The sequence below is a fragment of the Taudactylus pleione genome, unplaced genomic scaffold (genome assembly GCF_031769625.1).
Source record: "Taudactylus pleione unplaced genomic scaffold, aTauple2 ptg001086l, whole genome shotgun sequence".
Lineage (NCBI taxonomy): Eukaryota > Metazoa > Chordata > Amphibia > Anura > Myobatrachidae > Taudactylus > Taudactylus pleione.
The window spans coordinates 795,052-811,822 of NW_028285487.1; the positions used below are offsets into that span (position 1 = coordinate 795,052).

The following is a 16,771-nucleotide window of genomic DNA, read 5'->3' on the forward strand; positions in this document are numbered from 1 at the left end:
TGTTCAGCGTTTGGGAAGGTCGTTTTTTTTTTTTTTTTTTATTTAGGTACAAAATACATCACTTTTCTAGTTGTTTCACAATTTGACAAATGTAATTTCTCCTTAGAATAATATTGTGGGGGGAGATGTACTAAGCTTTGAAAAGCGATAAATTGGAAAGTGATAACCTGCCAACCAAACAGCTCCTGTCGTGTTAGTGTTTGAAAAATGGCAGTTAGGAGCTGATTGGTTTGCAGTTGATTACTCTAAAATTCATCACTTTCCAGAGCTTAGTACATCTGCCCCTGTGTCTTATGGTTCATGCTGATTTCCAAATGAAAATTATTTCTTGGATAAGTTCATATGAGTACCGGTCAAAATACAGATTTTTTTTTTTTATTTCAGTATAGTGAATAATCGAAATCACTGTAGCGTTTGTGACAATATGAAGGCGGAATTGCAATTGCATTTATACAAGTCGCAGAGGAGCTGACTTCTAATTTATAGATATTATTTACAGTATTTTATACGCATACATGTACTTTCTCCCCAATAACAACTTGCCTGGCGTGACCACATCAGATGCGTTCCAGGCTGGGCTTTCCCTGACATGGTCGCATCTGATGCTACCAGTCAGAAAACCCACCGGGCAGCTTCCGGAAGAGAATCTTCCAGCAAACTCCACTCTGAGGGCCTTGCTGGCTCCTCTGCACCCGCGGTTCCTCGCCCAGTGTGTGCCGGTCACTGCTGGTTGCCGTGGTTGTTGCCACACAGCGCCTCTGCCCCCTAAAAAAGTGAGTTCAGCTTTGCTCAGGCCCCTGTGTATACCCAGCGGTTGCAGAAAGGAGCATAATTTATTTTGATAAAGTTGTGTTGATAAGTTTTAAATAGGCGCTGACTGTAAAAACATCAAGTCATTTAAAGTTTTTTTTTTTTTTTTGTTTGTTTGTTTGTTTTTTCTTCCCCTCAGCCAGTTCTTTTTTGTTAAATACCTGAGTAGAGAATATTTGGACTGGTATTGTATTACGGCTTTAATTAGGATGTCCTTTATTTAGAGGAGTGTTTTATTGATTTTGCATTATTTATGTGTTGTAGTGTATTGTTTATGTATGTTGTGTCTTCTTTTATGTAAGTAGTTGTTTTAGCGCGCCCGATCTCGCATCTAAAGTGACAGGAGATCGCGGGGCGCTATTCAACTTGATGTATGTTATTTAGCTGAATGCGCCCATAGAGGTAGGGTTTAGCCGTGTAAAATGGCTACCACCGACCAAAGTGCTTGGTGCGATCGTGAAAAGTGCCGTTTGGGAGCCCAAACAGGTAACTTTTCGCCCATTTCAGCTCGTACCCCCCGGTGAGTGCGAGCTGAAATGGTCCGCCGACAGCTGATCGCGCCCGGCAGGCGCAACAATGGAAATGGCTCTTGTCGGGCGCGTGGGAGGGGGGCGACACAACTAATTTTCGCCCCTTGTATACCTGGCCAATAAGGTTGATTCTCAATAGATGTTCTTTACTTAATTCAATTATGATTTAATTTTAATGGAGCCTGTCGGAGGAGAGCATGGTGTCCATGTCTTTTGAAAAGGGTTGTTGTAGGTAATTATGTGGCACATCTCAGGCTTCAATCAGGACTCCCTAACATACACGCATCTCCAATAAAGAGTTCGTAAAATATCAATTATATCAAATCATTGTAATTTTAGTTAGTTCAGGCACCACTTAAAACATTATTTTTGGTAATTACCCAGCTTTCCCTATTGCTGGTGGGTTGTCTGTTTTTCAGTAGGAAACTAGAGACGCCAATCAGGGCTGATTGGGAAGACCTTGAGGTTTTGACCTACAGATGCCTGCTTGGGATGAAGTTTTTTCTGGGATCTTTTAGTAGTTATCCACTTTAGGCACTATTGATTCCTATAAGTCGCTATTTAGCGCTACAAGTCGCTTAAGAAGGAATTGCTTTCCAGTCCAATCGTATGGTTCCAAAGCATAAAAGTTATTTATGTATAAAGGGGTAACACGATGTAAGATTTAACAATTAGAGTAAAAAGCAATAATAAAGTACAGCTCGATACATACGCGTGCGCACTGGTCCCAGTATACAGTCATCAATCCAGACGTCTGTGGTCGCAAGAAGATACCTGTACACTGAGGTCAGCACACAGCTTATATACCTTACAGGTTTCAGAGTTAGCAAAGGGACAAATTGACAGGTTCTTATTGGTTCTTGCTTCTGATCAATTCGGTCATTGGTCGGTTCATACGGTGTCATCAGGGGCATGTCTCAGTCCTCCAACGGTCACATTGTGTAGTTTCCCGCCGAAACAACTGGTTAATACTGGCTACAACACTGCATACAAGTAATAACATTCTAACCAATAACTCCCTATAATCCATAACTAGCGGACGCATGATGTGACTTCTTTGCCGATAGAAACGGATGTCTGCAAATAAACAGGGATTTAGTATGATACCAAACATGACATGTCCACTATAATCTGAACCTTAGATCTCATTTAAGTACATCTTACATCATAATTATTAGCTAAAAATACCTTTAATAACTCTGGTTCCCACACATTATAGATAATAACCATTCTATATGTATGCGTTTGCATATGTGCATCTGTGTATTGAAATAGCAAATATGCGTCTGTGTATGTACGTGAATATATACAGATGAGCGTCCATGTGTAAGTATGTGCATACACATATATGAGTGTCCGTGTATGTGTGTGTGTGTGTGTGTGTGTGTGTGTGTATTAGGGATGTGCAGGCTCGGATAGGTTCGAGTTTGCACGTTGAGTTCGGATTGTTCCCTCCAAAATAACGGAACTCAGAAAGAGGCTAAACGTCATCTTACATGGACGAACATCATCATTCCTGGACAGGAATGATGATGTTCGTCCATGTAAGATGACGTTTAGCCTCTTTCTGAGTTCCGTTTTTTTGGAGGGAAAAATCCGAACTCAACGTGCAAACTCGAACCTAGTGTATGTATGTATGTATGTGTGTGTGTATATATATATGTATATATATATATATATATATATATATATATATATATAGCGTTCCCGCTAGGCTGTTTTAGCGGGGCGCGGCGCCCTGCCCTCTTTCTGGAAGGCAAAAAACGCCCTACCCTAACAGCCTGCGGGAACCGTCTTCACCCGCGGGTCGCAGTGTCCCGCGGGTGAAGAAATGTACGGTGACCCGGTCACCGCCGGAGAATATTCTCCCTGTCTGCAGGGCTTGGGGGCTGCCCGGCGTGTCCGTAAGTGCCGGGCACGCCCCCAAGAGTGACGAAAAGGGGACACGTCTTATAGACACGCCCCCTTTTCGATGACCACGCCCCTTCCCGGTCGCGCGTGCGCCTTCGGCGCGCGCACGGGCATGCCCTTTCTAGCTCCGGCCCTGCCTCCCGCCGGAGCTAGATTGAACACTAATATATATGTATGTATGTATTTGTGTGCGTTATGTGCATCAGCGTATGTGTGTTGTGAATACGCAGTTTAGTGCATCGGATTGCTCCGACGCAAAGTAGCATCCTAGTAATTCATCATCAGATCATAGATGACTATATCGTCGGATAATAATTGTAGAGCGAACATATCCAATTATTTGACTTTGACAGCACCAAGCACTATTTGCTCAAATGGACAGTCGAACACATTGTAATAAAATACCATTATAACTTTGCGTGAATGCTACAAAAAGGTGTCTCTCTCTTTTCTTCTCAGACAAAGCACAGCTCCTGGAAATAGCTAAAGCGAATGCAGCTGCCATGTGCGCTAAGGCCGGCGTGCCGTTGCCACTAAGCTTGAAACCTGTAACTACGCCCGCTACGACGACTGATGAAAAAATTACCCATAGGACCTATGGTGTTACAATACAAGAACTTACCGAGGTACAGACCTACAACGTCCAAACACCCACTGTTGGGCTATGTAAAAGAGAGGACAACCACGAGCATTCAGAGCCAATCGCTTGCATCAAAATAGAGCGAGCGTTCCATGCTCAATCTGTATAACAAAATCTAATATGACAATATAGGATTGGTCATTGGTGGAACACACACAATCATTTTAAATCTACCGCAGCAGACAAAAAAAAATTTAGTGTGATTTTTAAACTATACTATACCAATCCCAAAGGTTTATCTTTATGGGGCAAATTCATTTAGCCATGAGTTGCATATGGTGAAACCTTGCGTTAATAGTCCGCGCATATCACGTGATAATTTTAAAAACAAATAATCGGAACAGTTTGCACAATATCAGTTAGAGGCTTCAAGTAGCGTCCATCCTGCTGATATTGAACGTTACACTTTTAAACATTACATTCTTTAGGAGAGCTTTGCCAGAGGTACCGCAAGGTGTCCTGACATTTTTGCATTGAAATAAAGACTTTTACGCCGTTATCACCTACTGAATAGTTGCGATCTTTAAGCTGTGATTTCTCTTTGAAACTAGTATTAACTTAGGGCCCGATTTAGAGATTTACGCAGTGCTGATATTTTTTGCGCAAATCAAGCCAATGTTCCCCATTGCACGTGCGTGTAAGCTGAGATTGTTTCGCGACTGCACTCGCTCAAAAAATTAATTCGCAAAGTGAGTGACAGGTAGTCAGCGTTTTGGGGAGGTAACGGTTGGTTGCAGTTTCATGGGCGTGCATAAATTAGGGTAGACTTGACTTACAAGCTGCGTGGCTTCCCGATTTGCGCCAATGTTACCGATGTTTAAGCAATTGCTCGTCGTCAGACAGCTATGAGAAGGCAGCAGTGGGTGTCCCTATGCTTGGGTAAGCTTTGGAAACAGCATATTTTGGCAGCTGCGTTCCGTGCGAAATTGCTGCGATCGGATTAGCGTAAATCTCTGAATCTGGCTCTTAATGCGGTTTTCTTATTGAATAGCAAAAACCCGTGGCCGTCTTTTTTTTTTTTTGCCACAATAAAATTTGTGCAACCTAGACTGCGGCTAATTGAAACTGCCCCTCCAAACTATTTTAAGGATCAAGCTTTAATTGTAAATCTCAGCTATTCTATAAAACCACAGAGACTGTGTTGCACTATTAAAGCTTCTAGAGAGGAGACGTACCCCTGGCAACCAGCTTCTACCTAAAACTAGTGGGGGGCATCCACTAGATGATTTTAGCAGGCGATTGAACGATAACGTTATCGTTCAATCGTTTAAAAATCGTTTGCAAATTGTGCAGTGATTGTTTCTAACTATGTACGATGCGCGCTCCCGCTGGTCGTTTGATCGTCTCCTCCATCGACTGAACATGCAGGTCAATTTCACTTGATTGCTTACACATCGTTTACACATCGTTCATGCTGAACGATCAAACGATGAACCACTATCTGCCCACTATAGCTGAAAGCTCTCAATCACAGATTGAAACACCATAGTTTATCGTTAGATCCTTTGCAAATCTTTTGCAAATTGTTCAGAGTGGAAGATCAAATTTCAAGGGAAAATCGTTAAGAGGTTGGACAGGGATAAAATCGTCTAGTGGATGCCCCCTATAAGACTCTGCTTGAAAAATGCTAGCTGGAAGCTGATTTGTTTGCTAGAGGCAACACCCCCTCTTGTTCACTTATCCACTCTTTTTAGAAAGTTTGTAAAAGTTGCAGCATAGGACTCATAAAGACCCTATTTGGGGAGTATAAATCAAGATATGTCATAGACTCAAAAGACTGCATGTTCCAGGGAAAATTATTTGTTCTAAATTTGTTGTAAAATGTAATATTGTTCTTTAAACTCAGCTAGGTGTACATCAGTTATTCCTCATGCATCCAGTCTGGGGGACTGCATTGCTGACTGTGGGTTAGAGGGGCTGGCACTAAAAGGTTATATAAAATAGCTCCGCCCCCGTAACCCTTTCCGCTTCCACCATACCTCAGTTTTTTCTTTAAATGCCCTGTAATAAGGCACGATTGTTTTCATTCAGATAGAGCGGTATTACATATCAAACCATCCTTTTTACCTAAGGTGGTTTTGAAATTCTATTTGCACCAAGACATTCTCCCGGCCGGGATCGTCTTCCTCTTCTACTCTGCCTTTTTCTATGTAGTTCATGCTTTGTGACTCTATTTAAATTGTACATCTCCTATTCAACATACTGATAGTCTATTGATTCTAGTGGATGTACCCAAGCGTGGCTAGTCAGCCTCCAAGTGTTGGTGTACTGCTACCATCCGACAGGCATACTCACCAGTCCCTCATTCCCTCGGGGAGGGGGGGGGGGGGGTGGCTATTTTAGTTAACCTTTCAGTGCCTACTCCTGTGCCAGCACCTCTAACCCACACTCCGCAGTGCATTATGGATGGTTTACGGGGAAAGTATTTTATGGCGAGTATACAAAAATCCAGTTATCTGAGTTCTACGTTTGGTTAACGAAGACTTGCTTGTGCTCAAGTCACATAGAAGTGACCTATATATACAAAACTGCATCAGTATTAGAGTTTATTCACTAACCTAAAGGATGGAAATGTGTATCTATCAATCATGCATTTCTTCTCTTATCCTGCTCTACACTGAAAAAATGGGATGGGTACGGGATGCCCAGCATTCAGGATCCCGACGGTCAGAATCCCAAAGCCAGTATCCCGACTGGGTCAAAATACTGACACTTGGTCGGTCGTATGCTAACCATCCGTCTCTCCCTCCTAACCCTCCCTCCCCGGTGCCTAACCATAACCCCCCCCCCCCCCTCCCAGTGCCTAAACCTAACGTCACGCAACCTAAACCTAACCCTCCCCCCATGGTGCCTAACCCTCCCCCTAACCCCGGTACTTAGCTTCAGGATTCCGGCGCCCGGGATGCCAGCGCCGGGTTTCTACCAGGTGTCTAGATTCCTGCGCCGGTATTCTGACCGCATCCCCTGAAATATAGCTTGTTTGGTTGGTGTGATTGTAATGTACATTTTGTAGTATTGTTCGTAAATATTCTTCTCTGTTGTTATCGCCACTCTAACATATTGTGACATCTCAATTTTAATAGCAGTTAGTGTTCTACACCAACCAATGAGTAATAACTATAATCTAATAAAGCAGCTAAATAATTAAATTCTTTTTTTATAATTGCCCTGTGTACTATTTTTATTTTTTACATTTTTACGTTAAGTTTTTTTTTTTTTTTCTTTTAAAGAAATGTAAGCAAATTGCTCAGAGCAAAGAAGATGATGTGATTGTGAATAAGCCTCACGATTCCGATGAGGAGGAAGGAGACCAACCTTTTTATAATCATCCATTTAAAGTCAGTGAACATAAACCGATTTCCTTTAGCTTAATGGTAAGTAGATATCCTAGTCGTCTAATTCAATGCTTCTTAAACTTGGTTCCTGGTGCACCCTAACAGTCCGTTGTTTTATTTTTAGTTAAATCAGGTGTATTATATTAATTTGTCGCGTACATACTAGCATACAGTATTCATTTACCCAAATGAACAAATAAGATTGCCTCTTCAAAAACTAATTGTAGTAACACTAAATAAATTTTTGGGAAAAATACCAGTTTGCACAGTGAATATTGACACTGCATTGCAACGGATTCAAAAAAGCCAGCTTGCCAGCTTTTAAGGATATCCACGCTTGATCACATGTGGCTATATTAGTACCTTAGTCATTTTGGTCAAGCCATCTGTGCTTAAAGCCTGGACTGTTAGTGTGCATCTAGTGAGTTTGATAAACACATTGGTTTCATTTATCATCAATATAATATGTATTTAAGAAAAATTAGATGACAATTATGTTACATTTAAAAAACTTAGAGGGGTATCCAATATGAAAGGTTAGCTTCCCTGGTGAAGTTAAAGTTTCATATCGGAGATTTTTTTCTGCTTAAAGGTATGGTGCGCGCTCCCGCTTATCCCCGTATTCAATATAAAATTAACGAAAACGGGCAACTCCGAAGTTGTATTTGCGTAAAGTTACACATTTTTCCTTAAAATAATTGTAAGACCCCCTTAAAGTTGTAAAAACATGGGGGATCACTATGGGTACCCCCGTTTTAGCCTTTAATTGAAAGTCGGGGATTTAAATAGCCGCAGCAGGTGTTTTTTTTCCCGACATTGAAGAAGTGATGCAGAAGAGCACTTAGGTAATTTTTTTCGTTTTTTTTAGTGGTCCCATCAAATTTGAGGTACATGAAAATGGGCACTAGCATATTTTGGTGTCCGTAAAGTAATTTTTTTAAAATTCTGTATTTGTGCACCTGCCGCTATAATTCTATTCTAGAAAACATCTGCCGCATACATGCAGAATAGCCCTGAACCTATTTCCCTATTGTTAAACAATTTTTTCCCATTTTTTTTTTCTGCACCCAAATTTTTAAATTAATTTTTTGGGGTGTCCCTATTTTTTTTAAAACTTTTTTTGACACAGTTCTTTTTTAAATGTCAATCTCAGGGGTGCAGACTATATTTTTTAAGCCTGCACCCCTAAACCCGAATTCTGCACTTTTTTTCGACACCTATTCAATGGTGAAAAGTTATCACCGTTTTTTTATCAAAGACTTATCAAAACTGCAATAAGTCTTTGAAATTGAATAGGGTGTAAAAGTAAAACAAGTGATATTAACGCAAAAACGTTAAAAAGTGCGATATTACCGCAAAAAACACCCATATTGAATACCCCTCTTAAACTGAAGAAAGAAAAGTGGAGCAAGTTTTCATTTATCAGCTTCTGGATTCTTTTTTAAAGACTCTAATGTGAATAGTACTACAGAAAGCAATAAGAGGTTATTTCTACTTCAGGGTCCATAGGGGGTCCACAGGGTTGACCTTTGGGGTATAGCTGGATCTGGATCCACGGGCACCACGCATTTAAAGCTTTTGCTGCTCCTAGGATTCACTTGGGTCCATCCTCCTCTATACCCCGCCCCCGAGCCACAGGCACCTCAGTTTTTAGTTGGTGCCTGGCCAGAGTCTGGTCACCCTGGCCTTTAAAAAGATTTTGTTTATTTATTTTTACTTCTTCAGAGCGGCAGCATCAGACTGTCCATTTGGACGTCCACGCTGCCGCTCCAACAACCCCGCTGGCGCTGCGACGCCAGTACTGATCTCGGGATCGCAGCGGGACCCCGGAGTCAGTACTAGCAGGGCTCCGGGACCTCCCACAGACTGCTGCCGCAGTCACGGGGACAGGTAAGCCGCGGACAGACCGGCGGCACTAGTAGCGGCGGCGGGCTCCCCCTCATTAGGAATACCCCGCGTGACCGCTGGACCATCAGTGAATAATTGCTAGAAAGGAACCAGCGTCCCTGGGGTTAATCACTAGCCAGGGGAGGCAGCCTTCCTTGGTTTAGCGGCTCCTCCCCTCAGCTCAGCGCGCCTTCTCTCATGCGTGCTGGCGTCGCTGAACTGCTCCTCCTGCGGCCACTCCTCCTCAGAGCTCTCCGGCGGCCATCTTCTCGTGGCAAACGCAGATCTCCCAGGCGGTGCATGGACCGGTCCCCCTGTGAGCCTCTCCCCTGCAAAAGGACAGTGTTTGCAGCGCTATAGACCTCCCAGACACTGAATCTGGGAGGTTGATTGTAGCTAAAGGTGCAGTGAGTATTTTCTTCCTGCATGGTATGTGACTTTTGCTAGTGCTGCCTGTCTGTGCTAATTTTCTGCTGACTGTCATCTTATACCTATCCCTTTCCTTCTCCTACGGCCCGCAGGTGTGTGGGGGAGGGGCGTTCTTTCTGTGTACCTCACTTATATAAATCAAAGTATTTGTGAGGTCAGTCACATACAGCGGTGTGCTACACAGTACCATTTTGTGGGCTGTTTGTGTTGCATACTTGGGAGTGCGCAGGTGTTATACACCTCACCTCTTCTCGGTGATACATATTTATTGCAAATTTATTGTGTCATGTCTGATGAGATTGAGCTCTCCGTGCCTCCTGTGTCGGTTTCCTGTCGACGCTGTTCGGCAGGGGTTGATAGGGAGAATTTTTCACAGGGTGGTCTGTGCGGGCGATGCCAGCTAGTGCCTGGCCCCTCTAAACCCCCTGCGGCGCAGGATCCTCCTTGGGCGATGTTTTCGCAGGTGCTGGCGTCAATTGCGGACTGCCTCGGGAAGGACTGACCTTTGGCCTTACCTTGAACCCGAAAGGACCGAAAAGCGGAGCTCCTCACCTTAGCAGGTGCTGAAGCCAAAGGGAGGAAGGCTGACTTGGATTTAGCCAGAGTATCCACTATTTTGTTCGAGTCTGGACCAAATAGCAACTTCCCATTAAAAGGTAAGGCCTCCAGACCCTTTTTAGAGTCTGCGTCAGCTCTCTAGGACCACAGCCACAAGGACCGACGAGCAGACACAGCTGCAGCCGAAACCCTAGAGGAACTTGTTGTGCCAGCTTTTCAGTCACCTGATCTTTCAGCTGGTGAGGCTTCCTTGGATGTAGTCCGTGCTCTCAGAATTTATGTGGACCGGACTGCTTCCGTTAGGAAGTCTGATTCTTTGTTTGTCCTCTCTAGTTTTCACAGGAGGGGTTGGCCTGCCAACAAACAAACTTTAGCCCATTGGCTTTGTTCTGTTATTTGTGAGGCTTATGCACAGGAGGGTTTACCTGTTCCAGCCTCTGTTAAGGCTCATTCCACTCGGTCTGTGGGTCCTTCTTGGGCTGCTAGATGTGGCGCCTCTGCTGTTCAGCTGTGTAAGGCGGCCACCTGGTCTTCCATTCAGACGTTTTTGAGGTTCTATGCGTTTGACACCTTTGCCTCTCAGGATGCATCCTTCGGGCGCCGGGTTCTCCTTTCTGCACAGGAGCGTCCCCGCCCTTAGTTGAACTGCTTTGGGACATCCCCAAGGTCAACCCTGTGGACCCCCTATGGACCCTGAAGTAGAAAACAAGAGATATGGTAAGAACTTACCTTTGTTATCTCTGTTTCTACGAAGTCCATAGGGTCCACAGGGCACCCGCCCTGACGCACCTGGCTTCATATGGGCTGTGTGGCTGGTCACCGGTTTTCCGTCTCCCATTTCTGTGAGTATGGTTCCTTGTGTGTTCCAGTCTTCCTTCTCTCTGTTTAGTCTCCTCCTTCGGCCTTGGCTGCTTACCAACTGAGGTGCCTGTGGCTCGGGGGCGGGGTATAGAGGAGGATGGACCCAAGTGCATCCTGGGAGCAGCAAAAGCTTTAACTGATTGGTGCCCGTGGATCCAGATCCAGCTATACCCCAAGGTCAAACCTATGGACCGTAGAAACAGAGATAACAAAGGCAAGTTCTTACCATATCTCTTGTTTTTATCAGTAATCGCTGTATTTTTAGCATGAAACGTCCTCCTCCTAATGTAGTTCTGCAACCTGCAGAGTAGAGCCCATGTCCGCTAGATCCATGTACACCTGTACTGTGGGTATGCTCTCTGTGCCAGCTGATTGGATATTTAGCTCCTGCACACCGTGTGCCCATGTCCTTGGATGGGTTCAGTCGGCTTTTTCTTATCTGTTCAGGGACCTCAATCATGCAACCTCTTTCCAAATGCCTTTTATAGGACCAAATGTTATGATCTGCGTGTTGCGGCAAGTGCTGAGATTTCAGTGATTTAGCACAATATTTAAGGGCAAAACTAGCTTGGCTTTAACTCTCTACGCTAAATGGCCAATCGGCACTGGCCACAACTCGCAGGTACATTTGGCCTATAGTGTTCTTTTTAAACAGCAGAACTTTTAAAACTGACCTTCCTTTTATTTAATCTGTGTGCTATTTTTTTTTTTTTTTTTAGTTTTGCATTATTTTAGTTTATTTTGTCAAATGAGAAATACACCTTCACTTAAATTGTACTATTAAGATCCCTACTAGTGCTATGACCTTGAACGGGAGTTCTTGGCTCCATTGCTCATGTACCCCCAATCATGATTTGTGGATTTCTTTATCTCAACTCATGTGCAGGTGAGTTCATCTACGTTTAAACAGATAATGTGGAAAAGTGAGAAAAGGCGCTCCTGGGCATAGGAAACCAAAGTTTCTCTTGCAGCCTAGAGCCACTCAAATTCCTTTCACCTGGAGGACAAATCTAGCAATGCAAACACTGGGTGAATGGTTCACTGGCGCTTTCCCCTTATTATAAATTACAATATGGCACTGAAGACAAAGATGAACTAAATCCACTTTAATAAACACATCAACCCTCCAATAGGGTAAACAATCTTTTAAAAATACAAAAAAATTTCTGAAATCAATAATCCAGATAAAAACATAAATAACATAATCATGAATAAAATATTAAACTTAAAAAAAATATATTGCTTACATACACGATGCTTCTATTACTTAAAGTGCTAGCTGTAGGTTCACTGTGCAATAAAGTGTCTGTGCATATGGAATAAACAACTTTAAATTTTGAATAAAAAGGAAGAATGTTTCACCATCAAAAATACTTTTTCTTTTCAGTATTTGTTGTAGGTCCACTTTATATATAAAGTGTCCGTGCATACAAGATAAAACATCAATCAACTAGATTCATACCATTAGGAAAAGAATGGGGCCCCTTAACCTTCCGGACCTAGGAACTCCGGAGGGCTGGACAAGGGGAAAGATGTAATGGGCCCCAAAAGCTTATACCAGATGGTTGCAATCCTCAGTCACTGCACCAACGCGTTTCGACCGTCTCCTGGGTCTTTATCAAGGCTTAACTGACCTGTGACTGATTTGGGTTTCAATACTCTCCAAATAGCTCACTTCCTGTTTGGGATATTCCCATCGGAAGTGGTATTAAAACACATAAATATAAAGTAGGTGTTGCTATGACGTCCCTCTATCTATGGCGTCCCATGTAGAGGATAAATACATGTTGTGTTTATGTAAAAACAATACTTACAAACTTAAATCAAAACAAAGTGGTAAACTGGAAGTGACCTCACTTCCGGTAACCACGTTAGTCCGTTCCTGAAAGGATCCCCTCTTATTTCTGCATGTGGCTTGCAGGCCACCGAATCTCCATGGTGATGGGGAAAACGGCTTGTCCTCCCTAAGTAGGATTCTTCTCTTCCTGTTCACTGCCGCCCAACTGAAAATGATGTGTGCTTCCAATCACGTGGTCCCGTCGCTCACCGAACTTCCGGTGTCCACCGGAAGTGACCTTATGTCCTATTGCTAAATGGATATAGAGGGTTGGATCGCCATATTGCTTATGGGCAGAGCAACGGGACCACGTGATTGGAAGCACACATTTTCAGTTGGGCCATTTTCAGTTGGGCGGCAGTGAGCAGGAAGAGAGGAGTCCTACTTAGGGAGGACAAGCAGTTTTCCCCATCACCATGGAGATTCGGTGGCCTGCAAGCCACATGCAGAAATAAGAGGGGATCCTTTCAGGAACGGACTAACGTGGTTACCCGAAGTGAGGTCACTTCCGGTTTATCACTTTGTTTTGATTTATTTAAGTTTATAAGTATTGTATTTACATAAACACAACATGTATTTATCCTCTACATGGGACGCCATAGATAGAGGGACGTCATAGCAACACCTACTTTATATTTATGTGTTTTAATACCACTTCCGGTGGGAATATCCCAAACAGGAAGTGAGCTATTTGGAGAGTATTGAAGCCCACTTCAGTCACAGGTCAGTTAAGCCTTGATAAAGACCCAGGAGACGGTCGAAACGCGTTGGTGCAGTGACTGAGGATTGCAACCATCTGGTATAAGCTTTTGGGGCCCATTACATCTTTCCCCTTGTCCAGCCCTCCGGAGTTCCTAGGTCCGGAAGGTTAAGGGGCCCCATTCTTTTCCTAATGGTATGAATCTAGTTGATTGATGTTTTATCTTGTATGCACGGACACTTTATATATAAAGTGGACCTACAACAAATAATACTGAAAAGAAAAAGTATTTTTGATGGTAAAACATTCTTCCTTTTTATTCAAAATTGAAAGTTGTTTATTCCATATGCACAGACACTTTATTGCACAGTGAACATACAGCTAGCACTTTAAGTAATAGAAGCATCGTGTATGTAAGCAATATATTTATTTTAAGTTTAATATTTTATTCATGATTATGTTATTTATGTTTTTATCTGGATTATTGATTTCAGAAAATCTTTTGTATTTTTAAAAGATTGTTTGCCCTATTGGAGGGTTGATGTGTTTATTAAAGTGGATTTAGTTCATCTTTGTCTTCAGTGCCATATTGTAATTAGAATAAGAGGAAAGCGCCAGTGAACCATTCACCCAGTGTTGTTTGAGTTAATCTACGTTGCTGGGTCAGTAATTATCCCACCTACTTCCACAGACAGAAATCCTCAAAACACGACTTGGTTGGAAAACGTGAGGGTTGAGGTTGAGAACCACTGACCCTGAAGTAGTGAAAGGCTTTGAAATCAAATATTACTATCTCCTCTAGATTAAATTGATTTAACCACTTGCTGGCATTGTCGCATTGTTTGCAACCATGCCAGGCTGTGCGTTACCTGATATGGGTGCAAACAATGCGACCAGTCAGAAACGCCCTCTGGGCGGCTCCTGAAAGGCAACTTTCCAGCAGCTGCCTTTGGCAGAGGGACCTCCCGTCACTCTGCAACCCTGCACCCTTCCCCATTGTCTGTCGTAAAGTCGCGATCGACACATATACATGGACCAATATTTGAAAAATTAGATCGATATTAATGTTGTGTTTAAAAATAAATAAATAATAATATATATATATTATAGAAAAAATGTTTTTATTAAAATTGTGCTTAATAAGTTTTATAAATAGATTTTCTTGACCTGATTCAGTTATAAAAAAAATCGCAACAATTTCTGAGCGGTTTTTGGGAAAAATATGAGGCAATTAATTGGCTAACAGACCTTTGTTTAATTTAGTTTATAAATATTTGGTCATTGCTGTGTGTGAAGATTCACATTTTAAAACAAGAAAATTTTGTTTAAAATGTTATCATAACCATTACTGCTGTGTACAGTTTAAAACATTGTTTAGCAATGTCACCCGTATAAAAGAGCTTCATCATGAAGAAGCGAGAATTCTTTCAAACTACATGGTAGTAAGAGTATGTAGTAATCATAAACCCCTATGCATAGTCACAACATGCCCCGATATACCAAGGGGAGGGTTAGGATGAAGATTAGGGCTGAAAAACAAACCAAAACGAAAAAATTGTTGACCATTTTTGTATCGATCATTTTCATGTCGAACTTTTGACCCTGTCGACCTTTTTACATGTCTAACTTTAGTGTGTCTGACTTTTTTCCATGTCAAACTTTTTTATCCTTGTCTAACTATTGACTGTCTTAACATCTGGTGTCTATCTAGACATTTTCTAAGTAATTACTGTCTATCTCTTATACCACACCCGTGTCAAACTTAATGACCAATGCAAATTCATATTAAATCTAGTCAGCCCTCTGTTTGCATGCAAGGACGTAACTAGAACTTTGGGGGCTACATAGCAAGATCTTAAAAGGGTCTGCCATAGGTAAAAAACACATAGATATGCCCCCACACAGAGCCCTTTTATATTATGCCACACAGTACACATTATACCATGCAGTAGTAGTGCCCCTTATACATTATGCCTCACACTAATGCCCCTTACTCTATGCAGTAATGCCCCTTACACACCATACCACACAGTAATGCCCTTTACAGATTATGCCACATATTAGTAGTGCCCCATATAACACATTATTCCACACAATAGAAGTACCCCTTACACATTATGCCACACTGTAATGAACTTTACATATTATACCCCCCAGCAACTCGCCTCACCCAATGCCATCAGCAGCCAGCAGTTGTGGATTTGGCGTCGCCAGCTAATTACAGCTGGCGCACTGGCAAGCAGCAACAGACATGGACAGGCAGCGCAGTTTGAATCTGGTGACAGTCGCGAGCCAATCGGAGCTCACGGACTGGCAGCCATTCAGGAGCTGCCTTTGCTGTTTGGTTGCTAGTCCGCGAGCTCTGATTGCCTCGGCGGCGCTGTCTTTCCTTTTCTGCCTGCCGGTGCGCCAGCTGTAATCAGCTGGCGGACCGGCACCAAATCAACCCCGCTGCCACCCGGGCCCCCCTCGTCGGCCCAGATTGACCAGCCCACCTTTCGAGACTGATTGCAGGGGAAGCGGCGGGCCACAGGCAGCTCGGGCACCATAGCAGCCGCAACCCTTGCACTCACGGTAGTTACCCCACTGTTCGCATGAATGTTAGCAAACAATGGGGTGCTTTTTTATGATCAATGGAATGGGGCTATAGGCGAGGACAGTGTAAACAAATAAAGGCTGCAGTGTCCAGTCTTCAACCCAGGCAACGCCAGGTATCCCAACTAGTATATTATACAGTGTGTGTGTATAACGAATGTGAAATTAGAGCACTGAAACATAGATTATACACATACATGCACATCAATCTCTTAACCCATCTTTAAAGAACATGCCAAGTAAAAATCAGATCCGGCAAAATGCAATCTATTATAGCAACTCAGTGCAGCTAATTAACCTGCATTACCCCACTGTACGACACTACGGTCCCCAATGTGGCACCCTACAAATAAAATGTAATAAAAATAATCTCCTCCTGAGTTAAGTGCAGGGCGCAATGGGGACAACTAAATAGCTCCTGGAACGCATTCCTGGCGCTATTCATATCGCGCCTTATTGAATCTCTCCCATTGTGACTTTGCACCAGGTAATTGCAACCTTAGTAACAAATCAAAAAATAATTTAAGTGTTTGTATAAAAAAAATTATTTGGCTGAATTGTGTAATGAAGGAAAAAAAATAAACAACTTTAATGTACAATAGTTGACTTCATATAAATGAATCACTTTTGAATAAGTAGCATTGCTGTTGGCACTCGATGCACCAAATTATTGTATAT

At 42.7% G+C, this 16,771-nt stretch overlaps 1 protein-coding gene across 6 annotated transcripts in view; it reads left to right on the forward strand.

Annotated features, from left to right (window-relative positions):
- The window catches only part of SON (SON DNA and RNA binding protein), a 109,823-nt gene that overhangs the window by 40,243 nt on the left and 52,809 nt on the right, over positions 1 to 16,771 (forward strand). For all 6 annotated transcript variants that reach the window (XR_015874868.1, XR_015874869.1, XM_088461671.1 and 3 more), the window contains exons 4-5: positions 3,711 to 3,877; positions 7,122 to 7,265. Coding sequence is in view for 4 of the 6 variants with exons in the window: in XM_088461671.1 (XP_088317797.1) it covers positions 3,711 to 3,877; positions 7,122 to 7,265 (311 nt within the window). In the remaining 2 variants the exon portion in view is untranslated. The remainder of the gene's footprint in view (positions 1 to 3,710; positions 3,878 to 7,121; positions 7,266 to 16,771) is intronic.